General features: G+C 43.2%; 2 protein-coding genes across 2 annotated transcripts in view; one reads left to right on the top strand and one right to left on the bottom strand.

Annotated features, from left to right (window-relative positions):
* TPPP (tubulin polymerization promoting protein) overlaps positions 1-16,135 on the top strand; it is a 439,620-nt gene that overhangs the window by 306,385 nt on the left and 117,100 nt on the right. The window lies entirely within an intron of this gene.
* The window catches only part of LOC137518523 (uncharacterized), a 30,854-nt gene continuing 15,069 nt past the window's right edge, over positions 351-16,135 (bottom strand). Inside the window, exons 2-9 of the mRNA XM_068236499.1 lie at positions 3,896-4,174; positions 3,408-3,470; positions 2,542-2,649; positions 2,372-2,443; positions 2,142-2,261; positions 1,764-1,892; positions 918-1,053; positions 351-834 (exon numbers count right to left, since the gene is read on the bottom strand). Of these exons, the coding sequence (XP_068092600.1) occupies positions 960-1,053; positions 1,764-1,892; positions 2,142-2,261; positions 2,372-2,443; positions 2,542-2,649; positions 3,408-3,470; positions 3,896-4,035 (726 nt within the window). The 5' untranslated portion in view covers positions 4,036-4,174 and the 3' untranslated portion in view covers positions 351-834; positions 918-959. The remainder of the gene's footprint in view (positions 835-917; positions 1,054-1,763; positions 1,893-2,141; positions 2,262-2,371; positions 2,444-2,541; positions 2,650-3,407; positions 3,471-3,895; positions 4,175-16,135) is intronic.

Genomic DNA, 16,135 nt, shown 5'->3' with positions numbered 1-16,135 from the left:
AATATCGGACAAGACGGAAATTATCTATTGGACCATCTATCGGACACAAAAACGTATGTTGTGTATCTATCATTAGAAATGTTTAACTACATTGGTGGCTATCTAAGGCTCAACACAAATTAAACAATCTTGATTGAACAGGTTTACCAAATGCATGTATTATAAGGGCTAACAGATTGGAAAATACTTTGAAAGACTTGGATTTTGAATATATATCACTTACTTTTTATGTGCTATCTCCTTTGAAATACCCTTGCTCAGAGAAGGGACAAGGTCCTCCTGCACCCAAGGCTGAGACACCAAAGTGCGCCCCTCCATACCTCCCACCTCAGCTGTCACACACGGATTGCTATTAGACTAAGATGGCCAAAGGGCCCACAACCTCCCCAACACCTTAATATCTAGTTATCTGACTTGCAGTCACTGCTATGTATCCCCTTTTCTTATTTCTTTCTGCTTCATACACAATTAGGAATGACAGCTGAATGAATTGTGCGCCCCTTCCTACACTGCGCCCTGAGGCTGGAGCCTCTCCAGCCTATGCCTCGGCCCGGCCCTGCCCTTGCTGAGCCTGGATTGCAGGCTGTTTATCCTATTCAAAAAGACTTCACATGCCTTGTAAAGTTTTTTATTGTCACAAAACAAATTGGTTACTTGCTGGTTGTACTTAATGAACCTCTTCACGTGTTTCAAATAGTTATAGGTAGTGACATTAGTGTTCCCCAGGGACAGTAGCTTATCAAAAAATCTGTGGGTTTTCTCAATGTTATAAACAAAATCCAAAGATGGTTTGATGGGGTCCATAAAGTACAGAAAGCGTCCAACATTTCCAATCTAAAATGACAAATAAGACAAATTAGTATTTAGAATTCCAAAAGCAACAACAACCACTACCTAGATACACACATGAATCCTACCTCCTGCTTAAAATTTCCTGTTGAATTCGTTTTAAGGTGCTGTTAAAATGCAGCAAGGACAGGTGTATCTGCTGAATATTTTCTATACATACCAGCAGTATTCATTTTATGTCGCAGTACAGAATTCTTGCTATTTCTAGTAAAGACAAAAGGTGTAATTAGGTAGTCATAAAAATTGTCAACAGATAAAACAGTTTCAAGATATGACACTTAGGCCTCTTTCACAGTGCGACGTTAAAGTCGCACATTGAAACAACATTTAATGCAGAATAACTCACTCCAATAAAAAAAATCAATGCTCCATTCACAGTGCACACATTGCGTTGGTGACTAACGCTGCACGAGAAGTGAAAGTACTGCATGCAATGCATTATACATGTTATTAGCTGCATTGGACTGTTTGCACATGCTCAGTAATGACTTGGAAACATACTTTTCATTGCCTGTATGCTCTACTGTATGCGACCCTAATGGGCCATTAAGCTGCGTTGCAACTTTAACGTTGCATCAAAACGCAATGTCCTACTGTGAAAGAGGTTTTAGGCTCCTTGCACACTATGCATGTTCAAATATAATCCCAATGTCAAAAAGTCAAAGATCAGATTAGAAATGGGATGTGACACATGCAGGGAAGCATACCGTACCATTTCATGTATGCTTCACTGACCCTGTAAATGCACTCCATGCAGTGCATTATCCCAACAGGTGGACTGCAACACAATCAATGTACTAGCCCCAGAGGAATATAATTGCATCATACTTTGATGTGTTGATATTAAGCATTGCGACAGATTTCATTGCATACAGTGTGCAAGGGAGCCTTAGATTTAAAATATATCCACTTACAAGTTCGGTGGTTTGCCAGATTTCTGTACCCTTGGAGCTGGTGCACATTTGTCACCATCATCATCATCACTATCACCATCATCAGTTTCTTCATGCATTTTTTCTTGATCTGATGAGGATGAGCCAATACTGAGAAAACAGAGAGAGAAAGTGTGTGTTTGAGAGAGAGAGAGAGAGAGAGAGAGAGATAGAGATAGAGAGAGAGAGAGAGAGAGAGAGAGAGAGAGAGAGAGAGAGAGAGTGAGAGAGAGAGAGAGAGAGAGAGAGAGAGAGAGAGAGAGAGAGAGAGAGAGAGATAAATGGTTTACTAGTTGTTGGTAATCTATATGTACTAAAAAAAAATATAAACAGTGTTAGGCACATGTGACATATACATACCAGCTCGAGTTATTCTTATCCTGTAATGGCTGGCTCTCCATTTCTAACATAGAAGCATCTTCACATTGTTCTTCCTGATGTTGTTGGTCCATATGCTCCACTGTGCCGGGCACAATATCACTTTAAAAAAACAAAAAAAACCACGCAAATGTAGAAACAGTAATACTGATAAACTCTAAGGTAGATTAAAAATCAAACTTTGTGGTAATAGTAATTGCCCTATACATTACATGTTTTCCATGGCCAGTGTAGTGGATTTTTCTGGCTCTTGAGCAATTACTTCTGGTATTGAACTACTGTTGCTAAAAAGAAACAAAATGAGTAAAATAAACAATGAGTGCTAACAATAAATACAAGAGTCAGAGATGATTAGTTACAGATATGTTTGAACAGCTCATACCACATAGGACTTGTGGGTTTCTCTTTTACAGAATATCCTTGCTCCTCCAGAAATCTAATGAATAAATCTAGTGGTTTAGAAAGTTCTGCTGGGGCAGGCACAATATCTCTGAAAAAAACAAAACACATACAATCTCAGATAGATAGATAGATAGATAGATAGATAGATAGATAGATAGATAGATAAATAGATAGATAGATAATGTAGGGGCAGATTGACCAAGAGACAGATCTCTCCCTCATCGAATCTGATCAGAGAGAGATCTGTTGGCCACCACAAAAACGCTGATTCTCGATTGATTTCAGCTTGAAATCTTGTGACATCACACATGCCACATGTGGGGGCGTTAGTGAGATCACTCAGTGGACAATGGCAGGTAAAGTACAAAGGCATGGGCATCAGGAGGGGGGGGGGGGGGGGGGGTACATACACATTATATACATTAGGGGGACAGTGGGCAGGGGTTTCTGTCGTATTTGCCGCTTGCAATTATTCCACGCCGTTACCTGATCAAGCACGTCAGCCCAAGATTTTACAACATGACCGACCAATACATCCAACCATTTGCCCTGAATTGGTAGAATTTTCGATTGGGCATGCTTTTGGTGACACCAATTTTCATGGATTGCAATAATATTTATCAAATCTGCTACCGGATCTACAGATGTATGGCTATCTTAAAGGAGTTATCAGGCTGCAATGGCTTCCCCCCAATCTACTTACCATTGGCTTCCTCCAGCTCCTGCCCGGCAACATGTCCCAAGAGGCAGCTTTGCTGGCAGTACAGCGCAAACAATGCGGCCATGATTGACAGCGCTACTCACGCAGGCGCAGTACGGGGCTGACCCGGTTGTCAGCCTCATTACCTGTTGTTCTTGGCCGGTGTAGTGGATTTTTCTGGTTCTTGAACAATTACTTCTGGATTTGAACTAAAGTTGGTAAAAAAGAAAAAAAAACTGAGTAAAAACATAAAGGGCTCAATTCACAAAAGGGTGCTAACTTAGTTAGCACGCCCAAAGCTTTTATTGATCACCTGCAAAGTTTAGCGCTGCATGGTGCGTCCAAAACGTCGCACCGGGTGCGCCCAAAACTTTGCATGTTGCGCCATTTCGGGCGCACCCGGTGCAACGTTTTAGGCACACCCGGTAGGATGTTTTTATCGCACTCGGTGCAACATTTTGTGCGCACTGGCAGCGCTAAACTTTACACATCCTAAAGTGCTTTAAGTGTGCTAAGGGGCTTTTAGGAATGCTAACTAAGTTAGCACCCTTTTGTGAATCAAGCCCAATGAGTGCTAAAAATAAATACAAGATTTAGATAGGAATAGTTACAGATGTGTTTGAACAGCCCATACCATGTACGTCTTAAGGGTTTCCCTTTTATAGAACATCCACGGTCTTCAAGAAATCTAATGAAAAAGTCTAGTGCATCTGAATCCTTATAATACAAATCTTTATAATCAATGATGGTGAGTTGTTTGAGAATAATCCGCATTTTTTCTCTGGCTTCAGAAACCAGACTCTCAATTTCTTCTGAAGAAGCATTTTTTTGACAGACTCTATACAGATGCACAGGAAGTGTGTCCTGGACCTTAAGACAAAACTTGCATCCTAAGGCGTTTCTGTTTTTTTGCCTGTAAAAAAAACATTAATTTCAATATATTAATTTCTGTGAAGCTATGCAAAGTATAAAACAAACAGGGGGTACATGATAATATAGAGAATGGTATACACATTGCAATATAGACACTGGTGCATAGTACAGAATTGGCAGACATAATACAGTAATTATAGTGACAAATGTAACAGTAAAAATGAAATGTATAGCAAATTCCAAGACACCAAGACACAGGAGGGTGAGAACCCTGCCCTTGCAAGCTTACTATCTGAGGCCTCTTTCCCACCAGGACGTTGCGTTTTAGGGGACGTTATGGTCGCATAACGTGCCCCTAATGCAACGCCTGGTGGTGATGGATGTGGACATCAGAGCGAGCCGCGTTGTGCAGCTCACTCTGGCGTCCGTGATGCCGTGATGCGCACTCTTGGACGCATGCGGCATCACGTGGTCCTGCCAGCCAATCACCGCACAGAGCGGCCGCTCCAGGAAGTAAACATTGCACACGTCACAAAGTGCAGTGAATATTAATTAGCCATGTGCCTGGCTGCTCTCCTCTCCTCCCCAACACTACTGAGCATGTACAAACAGTCTAACGCAGCTTAGCCATCTATAATGTACTGCATGCAGTACTTTCTCTTGACTTGCAGCGTTACAATGTAATGCAACATGGGCACTGTGAACAGCCCATTGATTTTTCATTACTGTGCGGTGGGCTGCGTTACAGGCTGCTCTAACGTGCGCCTGTAACGTCCCACTGTCAAAGCAGCCTAAAGGAATAGGGAGAAAACAAGGGGTGGGTAATGTACAATATGTAAACCTAGAATTTTGTTTTAGGTTATATACTATATACTGTTGTAAGGAGAAAAACTTGGCCAGAGGTTGAAAGGGAATAACTTGAACCTGGGAACACATGTGAAATGAATGTCTTACAAACTGAGGAATCAATTTGCTTTGTAGATTTGTCAGGAAGGTTTTTGAGAGCAGGGGCGTAACTAGAAATCACTGGGCCCTCCTGCGAATATTTGGATGGGCCCCCCCCCCCCCATAGGTGCCAAATAATCGTAATGGGGCAGCGTTTCACTGTAAATTAATTGTAAAGTGGGCAGCATTTTACCAGACAATCGTAATGTGGGCCAGAAAATCGTAATGTGGGCAGAGTTCACCAGAAAATCGTAATGTGGGCCTTTAGAAAATCATAATGTGGGCAGAGTTCACCAGAAAATCGTAATGTGGGCACCAGTCACCAGAAAATTGTAACGTGGACAGCATTCACCAGACAATCGTAATGTGGGCAGCGTTCACCAGAAAATCATAATGTGGGCAGAGTTCACCAGAAAATCATAATGTGGGCAGAGTTCACCAGAAAATCGTAACGTGAGCAGCAGTCACCAGAAAATTGTAACGTGGACAGCATTCACCAGACAATCGTAATGTGGGCAGCGTTCACCAGAATATCATAATGTGGGACAGAAAATCGTAATGTGGGCAGAGTTCACCAGAAAATCGCAATGTGGGCAGCAGTCACCAGAAAATCGCCATGTGGGCAGCAGTCACCAGAAAATCGCAATGTGGGCATCAGTCACCAGAAAATCCTAATGTGGGCAGCAGTCATCAGAATATCGTAATGTGGGCAGCAGTCACCAGAAAATCCTAATGTGGGCAGCAGTCAGTCACCAGAATATCATAATGTGGGCAGCACACACCAGAAAATCCTAATGTGGGCAGCAGTCACCAGAAAATCCTTATGTGGGCAGCAGTCACCAGAAAATCCTTATGTGGGCAGCAGTCACCAGAAAATCGCAATGTGGGCAGCAGTCACCAGAAAATCGCAATGTGGGCAGCAGTCACCAGAAAATCCTAATGTGGGCAGCATACACCAGAAAATCGTAATGTGGGCAGCAGACACCAGAAAATCGCAATGTGGGCAGCAGACACCTGAAAATCGTAATGTGGGCAGCAGACACCAGAAAATCGTAATGTGGGCAGCAGACACCTGAAAATCGTAATGTGGGCAGCAGACACCAGAAAATCGTAATGTGGGCAGCAGACACCTGAAAATCGTAATGTGGGCAGCAGACACCTGAAAATCGTAATGTGGGCAGCAGACACCTGAAAATCGTAATGTGGGCAGCAGGCACCTGAAAATCGTAATGTGGGCAGCAGACACCTGAAAATCATAATGTGGGCAGCAGACACCTGAAAATCCCCCTGCAGAATTTCAATGTGTGTGGGCAGCGGGCAGCGGGCAGCAGCGGGATACATACCTTCTTCCTTGCGTTCCATCGCCGCCTTCTCGCTCTAGCGGCTGACGTCACTTCCGCTTCCGGAAGTGACCTCAGCCGCTAGAGCGAGAAGGCGGCGATGGAACGCAAGGAAGAAGGTATGTATCCCGCCGCCGCTGCCCGCTGCCCACACACATTCACTAGCTGGAGGGGAGCGCAGAGGGGAGAGCCCCGAGGTGAGGGAGAGGGGGGAACTTCCCCTCTCCCCGCCGACTGTGGGCAAGGCTTTCCCCTCATGCTGCCACCCCTCCAGCCCCCAAAAAACGGCCCCGAGCGGGCCCCAGGGGGGGGGGGGGCGGGCCCCCCCGCGGGCGCAGGCGCTGCAGGGCCTATTGCTACGCCCCTGTTTGAGAGATAAATCATTCTAAAGATGCTATACACATGCAAAAGATCAGTTTATGCAAAATATTGAAAACATGCTTTTGTAGTCTCATTACTTATTTAATGTATACATGTGAATGTGAGGAAGTGATAATCTAGATGTATATATGGATAAAGTAATAGGGGATAGCTAGCATGAACAGTGCTCAAAGATTTCTCAGTCTCAAGTGAAGGAGTCACTGCCTCAGTGACTCTTTTATATACAATTGAGATAACATTATTCAAGTTACCATACTTTGCAATTTATCCTAATTACTTCCTTCCACTGTCTCTGAGCTAGGATTAAGGTGACAAAGAATACAGACACAGTCTGGAATAGCCTGACACCTATTCCAGACTTGCCACCGCCTGAAGCAAAGAAAAATAAATGAATGAAAACTACTAGTCTGAGTATCATGCTGTGACCAGCAGTGGTGAAGGTATATGCCTTATGCCTGGATATCACCATGCATGCAGATTTATTTAATTTATTTATTTTAGAATATGGTATTTATATAGCACTGACATATTACGCAGCGGTGGCCATACACTGATAGATTTGCAGCAGATTTGACCATCAAATAGATTTCTGTCAGATTCCTGTCAGGTTGAATCTGACTGGAATCTATCTGATGTGTGCCACACTCTAGGATTTCCAATAGATTTCACAGTGAAATCTATTGGAAATCTATTGAAAATCGATCTAAAGGCGTTACTTCACCATTAGATCTAATGCAAATCTATGGGCCATTGATCTGCCAGCCAGCAGCAGATCGACCCAGATTTTCCATCCTGTCAGATAGATCAAATCGATCGAAATTGGCCGCAAATTGATCGATCGGCCATTCGATCATGCTTTGATTTGCGATCGATCAATTCAACCGAATCGATCGATCTCTAAAATCAACCAGTGTAGGAGCCCCTTTAGAGGGTACCAGGCTTGCATACATATGAAATCTCAGCTGGGAGACTTGGGCGCAAGATACAGCCAATATACGGCTTTTCCTGCTGCTGCACAAGTCCCATCGGTGTTAATTACTATTCCCCCTCCAGGCCGCCATGGATGGTAGGGAATGATGTAATTTGGCTTCCAGCGATTGCTGGCAGGCGAATTGCAGTATTTTAAAAGTAACTTCAGCTCCGTCTTCTGACAGCATCAAAGTTGCTCACTGTGCGTCGCTATAGCCATAATTCCTATTTCGGTCTATGGTGGTGGTACATGACTTCTAGCCTGACGCAGGAGCCGCACGGTAACGTAGGTATGTACTCACGTCATTGGTGTAAAGTGCTGCAGAAGATGTCAGTGCTATATAAATACATAATAATAATATGGTAGGACATTAGACTATGACTATGGTAGGATTAGAGTGTGAGCTCCTCTGAGGACAGTCAGTGACATGACTATGTACTCTGTAATGTGCTGCAGAAGATGTCAGTGCCATATAAATACATAATAATAATATGGTAGGACATTAGACTATGACTATGGTAGGATTAGACTGTGAGCTCCTCTGAGGACAGTCAGTGACATGACTGTGTACTCTGTAATGTGCTGCAGAAGATGTCAGTGCCATATAAATACATAATAATAATATGGTAGGACATTAGACTATGACTATGGTAGGGTTAGATTGTGAGCTCCTCTGAGGACAGTCAGATCACCCAGATACCCACAACAGATCCCAGCACTGTTTAAAAATATTGGGGTACCCGGGCACCCCATATTGCTGGGGGGGAATAATAGAAGCATCAGATTACCTGCTGTGCCCACAAAAAGCTGAATGATCTCCCAGATACCCACAGATCCCAATGTGTTCTGATCTCATTCATTTTCTATGGAGAAGCACAGAGGCTGCATGGAACGATGCACGAGTGCTGCCTAGAGTGAAGTCATGTAGTATCAGTGATGGATAGAGTGAAGTCTTTTAGCACTGGTGATGTATGAGTGAACCTCCTGGTATTTTGCACCTTCATTTCTCCTTCAAGATAATACACAAGCCAATATCATAAATTATACAAAACGTATGCTCTACTTAACAGAAATAACTGCTATGTTATGAAATTTGGTTCTTCCTACAGTGGTTTGCAAAAGTATTCTGCCCCCTTGAAGTTTTCTACATTTTGTCATATTACTGCCACAAACATGAATCAATTTTATTGGAATTCCACGTTAAAAAACCAATACAAAGTGGTGTACACGTGAGAAGTGGAACGAAAATCATACATGATTCCAAACATTTTTTACAAATAAATAGCTGCAAAGTGGGGTGTGCATAATTATTCAGCCCCCTTTGGTCTAAGTGCAGTCAGTTGCCCATAGACATTGCCTGATGAGTGCTAATGACTAAATAGAGTGCACCTGTGTGTAATCTAATGTCAGTACAAACACAGCTGCTCTGTGACGGTCTCAGAGGTTGTCTAAGAGAATATTGACAGCAACACCACCATGAGGTCCAAAGAACACACCAGACAGGTCAGGGATAAAGTTATTGAGAAATTTAAAGCAGGCTTAGGCTACAAAAAAGATTTCCAAAGCCTTGAACATCCCACGGAGCACTGTTCAAGTGATCATTCAGAAATGGAAGGAGTATGGCACAACTGTAAACCTACCAAGACAAGGCCGTCCACCTAAACTCAGAGGCCGAACAAGGAGAGCACTGATCAGAAATGCAGTCAAGAGGCCCATGGTGACTCTGGACGAGCTGCAGAGATCTACAGCTCAGGTAGGGGAATCTGTCCATAGGACAACTATTAGTCGTGCACTGCACGAAGTTGGCCTTTATGGAAGAGTGGCAAGAAGAAAGCTGTTGTTAACAGAAAAGCAAAGAAGTCCTGTTTGCAGTTTGCCACAAGCCATGTGGGGGACACAGCAAACATGTGGAAGAAGGTGCTCTGATCAGATGAGACCAAAATTGAACTTTTGGGCCAAAATGCAAAACGGTATGTGTGGCGGAAAACTAACACTGCACATCCCACTGTCAAATTTGGTGGTGGCAGCATCATGCTCTGGGGGTGCTTCTCTTCAGCAGGGACAGGGAAGCTGGTCAGAGTTGATGGGAAGATGGATGGAGCCAAATACAGGGCAATCTTGGAAGAAAACCTCTTGGAGTCTGCAAAAGACTTGAAACTGGGGTGGAGGTTCACTTTCCAGCAGGACAACGACCCTAAACATAAAGCCAGGGCAACAATGGAATGGTTTAAAACAAAACATATCCATGTGTTAGAATGGCCCAGTCAAAGTCCAGATCTAAATCCAATCGAGAATCGGTGGCAAGATCTGAAAACTGCTGTTTTTGATTGAAGTATCGACTCAGGGGGCTGAATAATTACGCACACCCCACTTTGCAGTTATATTTTTTTTTTAATGTTTGGAATCATGTATGATTTTCTTTCCACTTCTCACATGTACACCACTTTGTATTGGTCTTTCACGTGGAATTCCAATAAAATTGATTCATGTTTTTGGCAGTAATATGACAAAATGTGGAAAACTTCAAGGGGGCCGAATACCTTTGCAAACCACTGTATGTGTTTTATGAACATATTTCTATCGAGTTTCTTTTTTTTGTGAATCCTGTTCATTGATGATTCATTGTAACCTTTGTTTATGGTTCGCTATGATTGTAAAACTCTTTCCTTATACAAAATTCAATAAAAAATTTATTGAAAGTAAAGACAGGAGAAAATCTTCTCCTCTTCACAGCGCGTGCATCGGTAGAAGCTGTGAAATAAAATTTAGGTTACTTATACACACAATTGAGCTACAACAGATTTATCTTCTCTTACAATAATCAACCACTAATCAATACAACACTTGTTATTACAGTACCATAGGCAGTTATATAGGGGCTTGAGAAAGGACAGGTCTACTGAGCAACTTCAGTTCTATACAATCTCAGTCCCTTGATACCAAGTTCAAGCTATGTTGCTCAGCAAAACCTTCAGGTGGGGTTAGAGTTTCTCTTTAATATGGTACTGACACAGCTCTCACTTTTCTTTGGTTGCTTTAATGCTGGATACACACGGTGCGTTCCCGCACTCGATGCGCCGCTCGATTCGCGTTGAATCGATTATTTACGACAAGTCCGATTCGCGTTTCGATGGATCGTTCGGTCGATTTGGCATACTTTACATGTGAATCGACCTAACAATCATCGAAATGCTCTCGGAAATGCTCGGAAATAATCGAGTCGACGTGAATCGAGCGGCGCATCAAGTGCGTGAATGTGAGTGAGTAACGTGTGTGTGTGTGTGTGTATGCAGCATAAGGCACCGGAATATTTCCACTCTTTTGGCTCAGAGGATTTCTCAAGCTCTCTTTCTATGTACTGTGGCATCAAAATAATCAAATAACCAAATAAAATAAATATAATGAAATAAACGGATAAGGAATAAAACAAAAAGAAACAAATGTACCCAGGAACAGCCCCAATATGTCCCTCTGCAGTAAGATCACTTACGGTACTCTATGCTGTTTAGATCAAACTAGCAACACTTAAATCACAAACTCTGTTTGACTTCTTTTCTCTATCAGATGCTGTATTCCTTTGCACTGTAGTTTCTTTAGTGTCACAGGATGCAGTGTGACTCCAACACAGATCTTCTCCTTTTCTGCTGACAGGTTAACAGAACTTGTTTGTTTAACTGACAGTTTCTCTTTATCTCAAAATATCCTCTCACTCTCTCCTGCACAAATCTTGCACTTAGGTAGAACAGATATCTCAAGAGACTGTAACAACATTTTCAGCCTTATTTCTTCTATCCTGTTCTAATGTGGTCTGTGTTACTGTAGCCTTTTCTAGTTGCACAGTGGCTGTGTTATCTCTGTTATATGATCTAATCTTCTCTCTTCTGTCGGCTGAGGCTGGAATGTGTGGAATGTGCTGCACTGCTTGTCATTGGCAGAAGCTATACACACCCTCTCCAAGCTCTGTATGAGTCAGAGACTGAGCTACTCTCAAGCCTATCACACTCTAGTTAGAAGCCATGTCTTTTGTTTGTAAACACTGCCTAAAAATGGCAATTACAAGCCAGGATTGCAGCAGGGAGTGGCAGAAACAGCACAGGGGGGCCAGGAGAACATAATGAATAGAATGGTATGCTTTTTATTGTAAGAATTTTAGAGTACAGATTCTCTTTAAGATTCACTTCAATATTTTTATGTTCTATATTCTAATGCCTGCTGCAGGCTGACAGGCAAAATGTCTCTGAATGACAATCACCACTTGCGGCCGAGCTAGATATTAAATTGGGGACTTGACACTCACTCTCTAGGCGACAAAGTTCTCTCACACTTGCTCTAACTTGGGCACAGTCTGTTTCTTTAGGCAATATACAAGACTCAGTTGCAGAAATGAACTGTTTATCACCACAAGGTTACTGTTTCTTTAAAGTTTTATCAAGCAGGCAGAACCTAATTTCACCATGTTCATCAGAGGATAAATTCAGTATACTGTGGTTAACTGTCACTTTCTCTCAGATAACCAACACTGAATTATGTCTCTTTTCACCTAATTGCAGGCTACTACTCTGATCACAGTCTATGGCAAAGTCGCAATACTTACACTCATCTGTCTCAACAGTCTCTCTCTCTCTCTCTCTCTCTCTCTCTCTCTCTCTCTCTCTCTCTTTGCACTGTCTTGGATCTGGCCTGATGTTTCCGTAATACTTTTCCGTGGCCGCCTGGTTTCTGTCCCCTCTGGCTATGCTCTCCTCCTTACTGCGTCCGGATAGCTGCCGCTCTGCCTAATGGGGTGGCTGCTACGGCTGCCCCGGTCACGGCCTGCGCTTCCCTCGCTCACCACCGCCTGACTGACTGAAACGCTGTGAGGAGAACTCGTTCAATCCAGTCCCCTCAGCCTGTGTCTCGCCCTGCTATGACCTCTGCGCCTGCACTGTTCTCTCGCTCTGCTCGCGCGGCGCTTCTGGAAGGTTCCCCGCTCTGTATGCATGGTCGCCTAGCAACCCAGTACATGTGACCAAAGGCCTCTCTCTATGCGCCGTTTTGGTTCCACAATGCTAACTTCAAAGCAAATGTTAGCCTAACATGCTAATTTTACATTACACATGTTAAATACATTTCCACATCACACCATTAATGGGCACTTTTAAACCTTCCATGCCTTAAAGCAGTGTTCCCCAACCCTGTCCTCAAGGCTCATCAATGGTGCATGTTTGTGGAAATCCACACAGGTAGTTAATCTGCTCTGCTGAGTAGGGATGATCAATGAGATGCAAATTTTTCTGAAATTATGCAATTTTTTATGCAAATGTATACAGTCTGAAAATGGACCAATCAATTTAAACCTAGATTTAAATTGATTGGTCCATTTTCAAGCTGCATATATTTGCATAAGAATTTGCATAAATGTGCATTAACTCTGAAAAATTTGCATATCTGTGATCATCCCTGCTGCTGAGACACTAATTACCTCACCTGTGCATATTTGTGGTTTCCTGCAAAACACGTACTGTTGGTGGTACTTGAGGATAGGGTTGGGGAGCTCTGCTTTAAGGGCTCTTTTACACCAAGACGTTGCGTTAGATGCGCCGTTAAGGTCGCATAACGTGCCATTAACGCAACGCATGTTAGCTTTGAAGTTGGACGTTATATAGAGCCGCGTTGTGCGTCTCTTCATGCGTACGTGATGCATACTTTTTGACGCATACTATTGAACGAAAACGGCGCATGCGGCAAATTAAAAAAACAAATCATACAAACAGTACTGAGCATGTGCAAACATTCAAACGCAGCCACATACGAGTATAACTCACAGCATGCTGCACTTTCATTTACCGTGCTGCGTTATGCTCCAACGCAACGTGGGCACTGTGAACAGCCCATTCATTTATCATTGCTGTCAGTTGGGTTGCGTTACAGGATGCTCTAACGTAACCTGTGCCTGTAACGTCCTTATGTGAAAGCAGCCTAAAGGGATACTTAAGCCATAATATAATAAAAATAATGATTAAAAAAATCAGTTTTACTCACCTGGGGCTTCTACCAGCTCCCTGCAGCCATCCCGTGCCCTTGCAATTACTCATGGTTCCCTCGCTGCCAGCTGGTTTCATTTCTCCACCAGGTCTAGCCACGCGTAGCCTGTAGCCTTCTTCACGTTCCTGTCCGCAATAGAGTTCTGCGCCTGCACAAGACGCTATCGCAGACGGGAATGCGAAGGATACGTGTGGCCAGGCCTGTGCAGTAAGCCTGCCGGCGAAGATGAAACGAGCTGACGGCAGGGGACAGAAGGATCCATGAGTGACTGCGAGGACACGGGACGGCTGCAGGGGGCTGGTAGAAGCCCCAGGTGAGTAAAACTGATTTTTTTTTAACCATGGCTTAAAGGGAACCTAAACTGAGAAGGTTATGGATTTTTCTTTTTAAAATACCAGTTGCCTGACTCTCCTGCTGATCCTGTGTCTCTAATACTTTTAGCCACAGCCCCTGAACAAGCATGCAGATCAGGTGCTCTGACTAAAGTCAGACTGGATTAGCTGCATGCTTGTTTCAGGTGTGTGATTCAGCCACCACTGCAGCCAAAGAGATCAGAAGGACTGACAAGCAACTGGTATTGTTTAAAAAGAAACATATCTCTCTGTTAAGGTTCCCTTTAAAGGAGTCATCAAGCAAACATTGGTAGTTAAAACCAGGGCTGTGGAGTCGGTCCAAAAATCCACCGACTCCGACTCCTCAGTTTGGGATTCCACCGACTCCGACTCCTCGACTCCGACTCCTCTAATTTGCATATTACAATTTTGTTGATTAAAAGTATGTAACATGAAATTCGTCTCTTAACTGCCAACGCTTAGGAATTTTACAAGACAACTGAAGTGAGAAGGATATGTAGACTACTATATTTATTCCCTTCAGACTAAAACTAGTCCTTGGTAAGAGTACTTGTAAAAGGTACAAACCGGAACAAAGAACATCTATCAGGCCCTAGGCAATGTAAGTGTGGGTACATGTAAGAATGATGTGCAGGTACTCTGCAGGGGAATGAGGAGATTCTTCCTCTATTACACATTCTTCATGCACAATCTGAACAAGGTTTATGGGTGACAGACAACACCTCTGTGTTCAATGTGCACAGCATTCTCAGTGGATTCCCTGCAGCTCTGTGGGGAGTGCATATGTAGAGTATAGTACTACTGTGTAACAAAGTAAACCTGAGACAGATGAAATTAAGGTTTTATACATACCTGGGGCTTCCTCCAGCCGCCTTCAGGATAATCAGTCCCTTGTTGTCCTCCTCCACCACCTGGATCTTCTGCTATGAGTCCAGGTACTTGAGCCAGTCGGGCGTAGTGCGCATCCACCCACTCCGCCGCCAGGAGCATACTACACCTGTGCAGCACTATTGCGCAGGTGCAGAATGTTCCTGGCTGTGGGAGCGGCATGCGGCCAGACAGCACTGACTGGCTGAATTACCAGGACTCATAGCAGAAGATCCAGGTGGTGGAGGACAGCGAGGGACTGATTAGCCTGAAGGGGGCTGGAGGAAGCCCCAGGTATGTATAAAACTTTACTTTTCATCCGTCTCAGGTACCCTTTAATTTGTAGTCACCAAACCAAATTTTAACAACATATCAAATTATTTGATTTCATCAGCAAAGGGAGTGCATACATTTGCATAAATCAGCATCAATGCAGAATTATTTCCATCTCATTGACCATCTCTATTAGTGACACAGCCACACATCAGGCTTTATTCTTACAGCATAGATGTTATTTAGTATATATAAGAGATTCCTGTGTACACATCATATATACAGTCACAACCAGATATGTATATCTGACCTTAAAAATACGGGGACTGCTTTATTGAAGCAGCACAAGTAACTCATTTTGATTGGTTTATTTCATTTTTGTGGACTAAGCACAGCTATTACTGTATATATACTGTATATATACATTATTTTTAATGACTATTATCTGATAAATAGAACATTTTATCATATTTTCTATTTTAATTACAGTTACAAATTCATTAGGAGTCGGAGTCGGTGCATTTTTTCCCGACTCCGACTCCAGGCTCCCAAAATTGCCAGACTCCACGACTCCGACTCCACGACTCCGACTCCACAGCCCTGGTTAAAACACGCATGGCTACGTGTTACTCACTTTTTTGCTGCTGGATCACCACCTCTGTTTCTCTTTTGAAACCTGTAGATTCCCTGTAATTCGGGCCGGTAAGATTCCCGAGCCCAGGAAGTGAAAGTAACCACGCAGGCGCAGTAAGAACTTTTCAGTGTGGAATGTTGGCGCTGTTGGCTCGCATTGCATGCATACATACGCTTACATATGTCTGCGCACGAATAATAGAGCCGCCTCTGTG

This window comes from Hyperolius riggenbachi, chromosome 5 (genome assembly GCF_040937935.1).
Source record: "Hyperolius riggenbachi isolate aHypRig1 chromosome 5, aHypRig1.pri, whole genome shotgun sequence".
In the NCBI taxonomy this organism is placed as follows: Eukaryota; Metazoa; Chordata; class Amphibia; order Anura; family Hyperoliidae; genus Hyperolius; species Hyperolius riggenbachi.
Note: the sequence above shows the minus strand (reverse complement) of the source record. Positions and strands in the feature narration are given on the sequence as shown.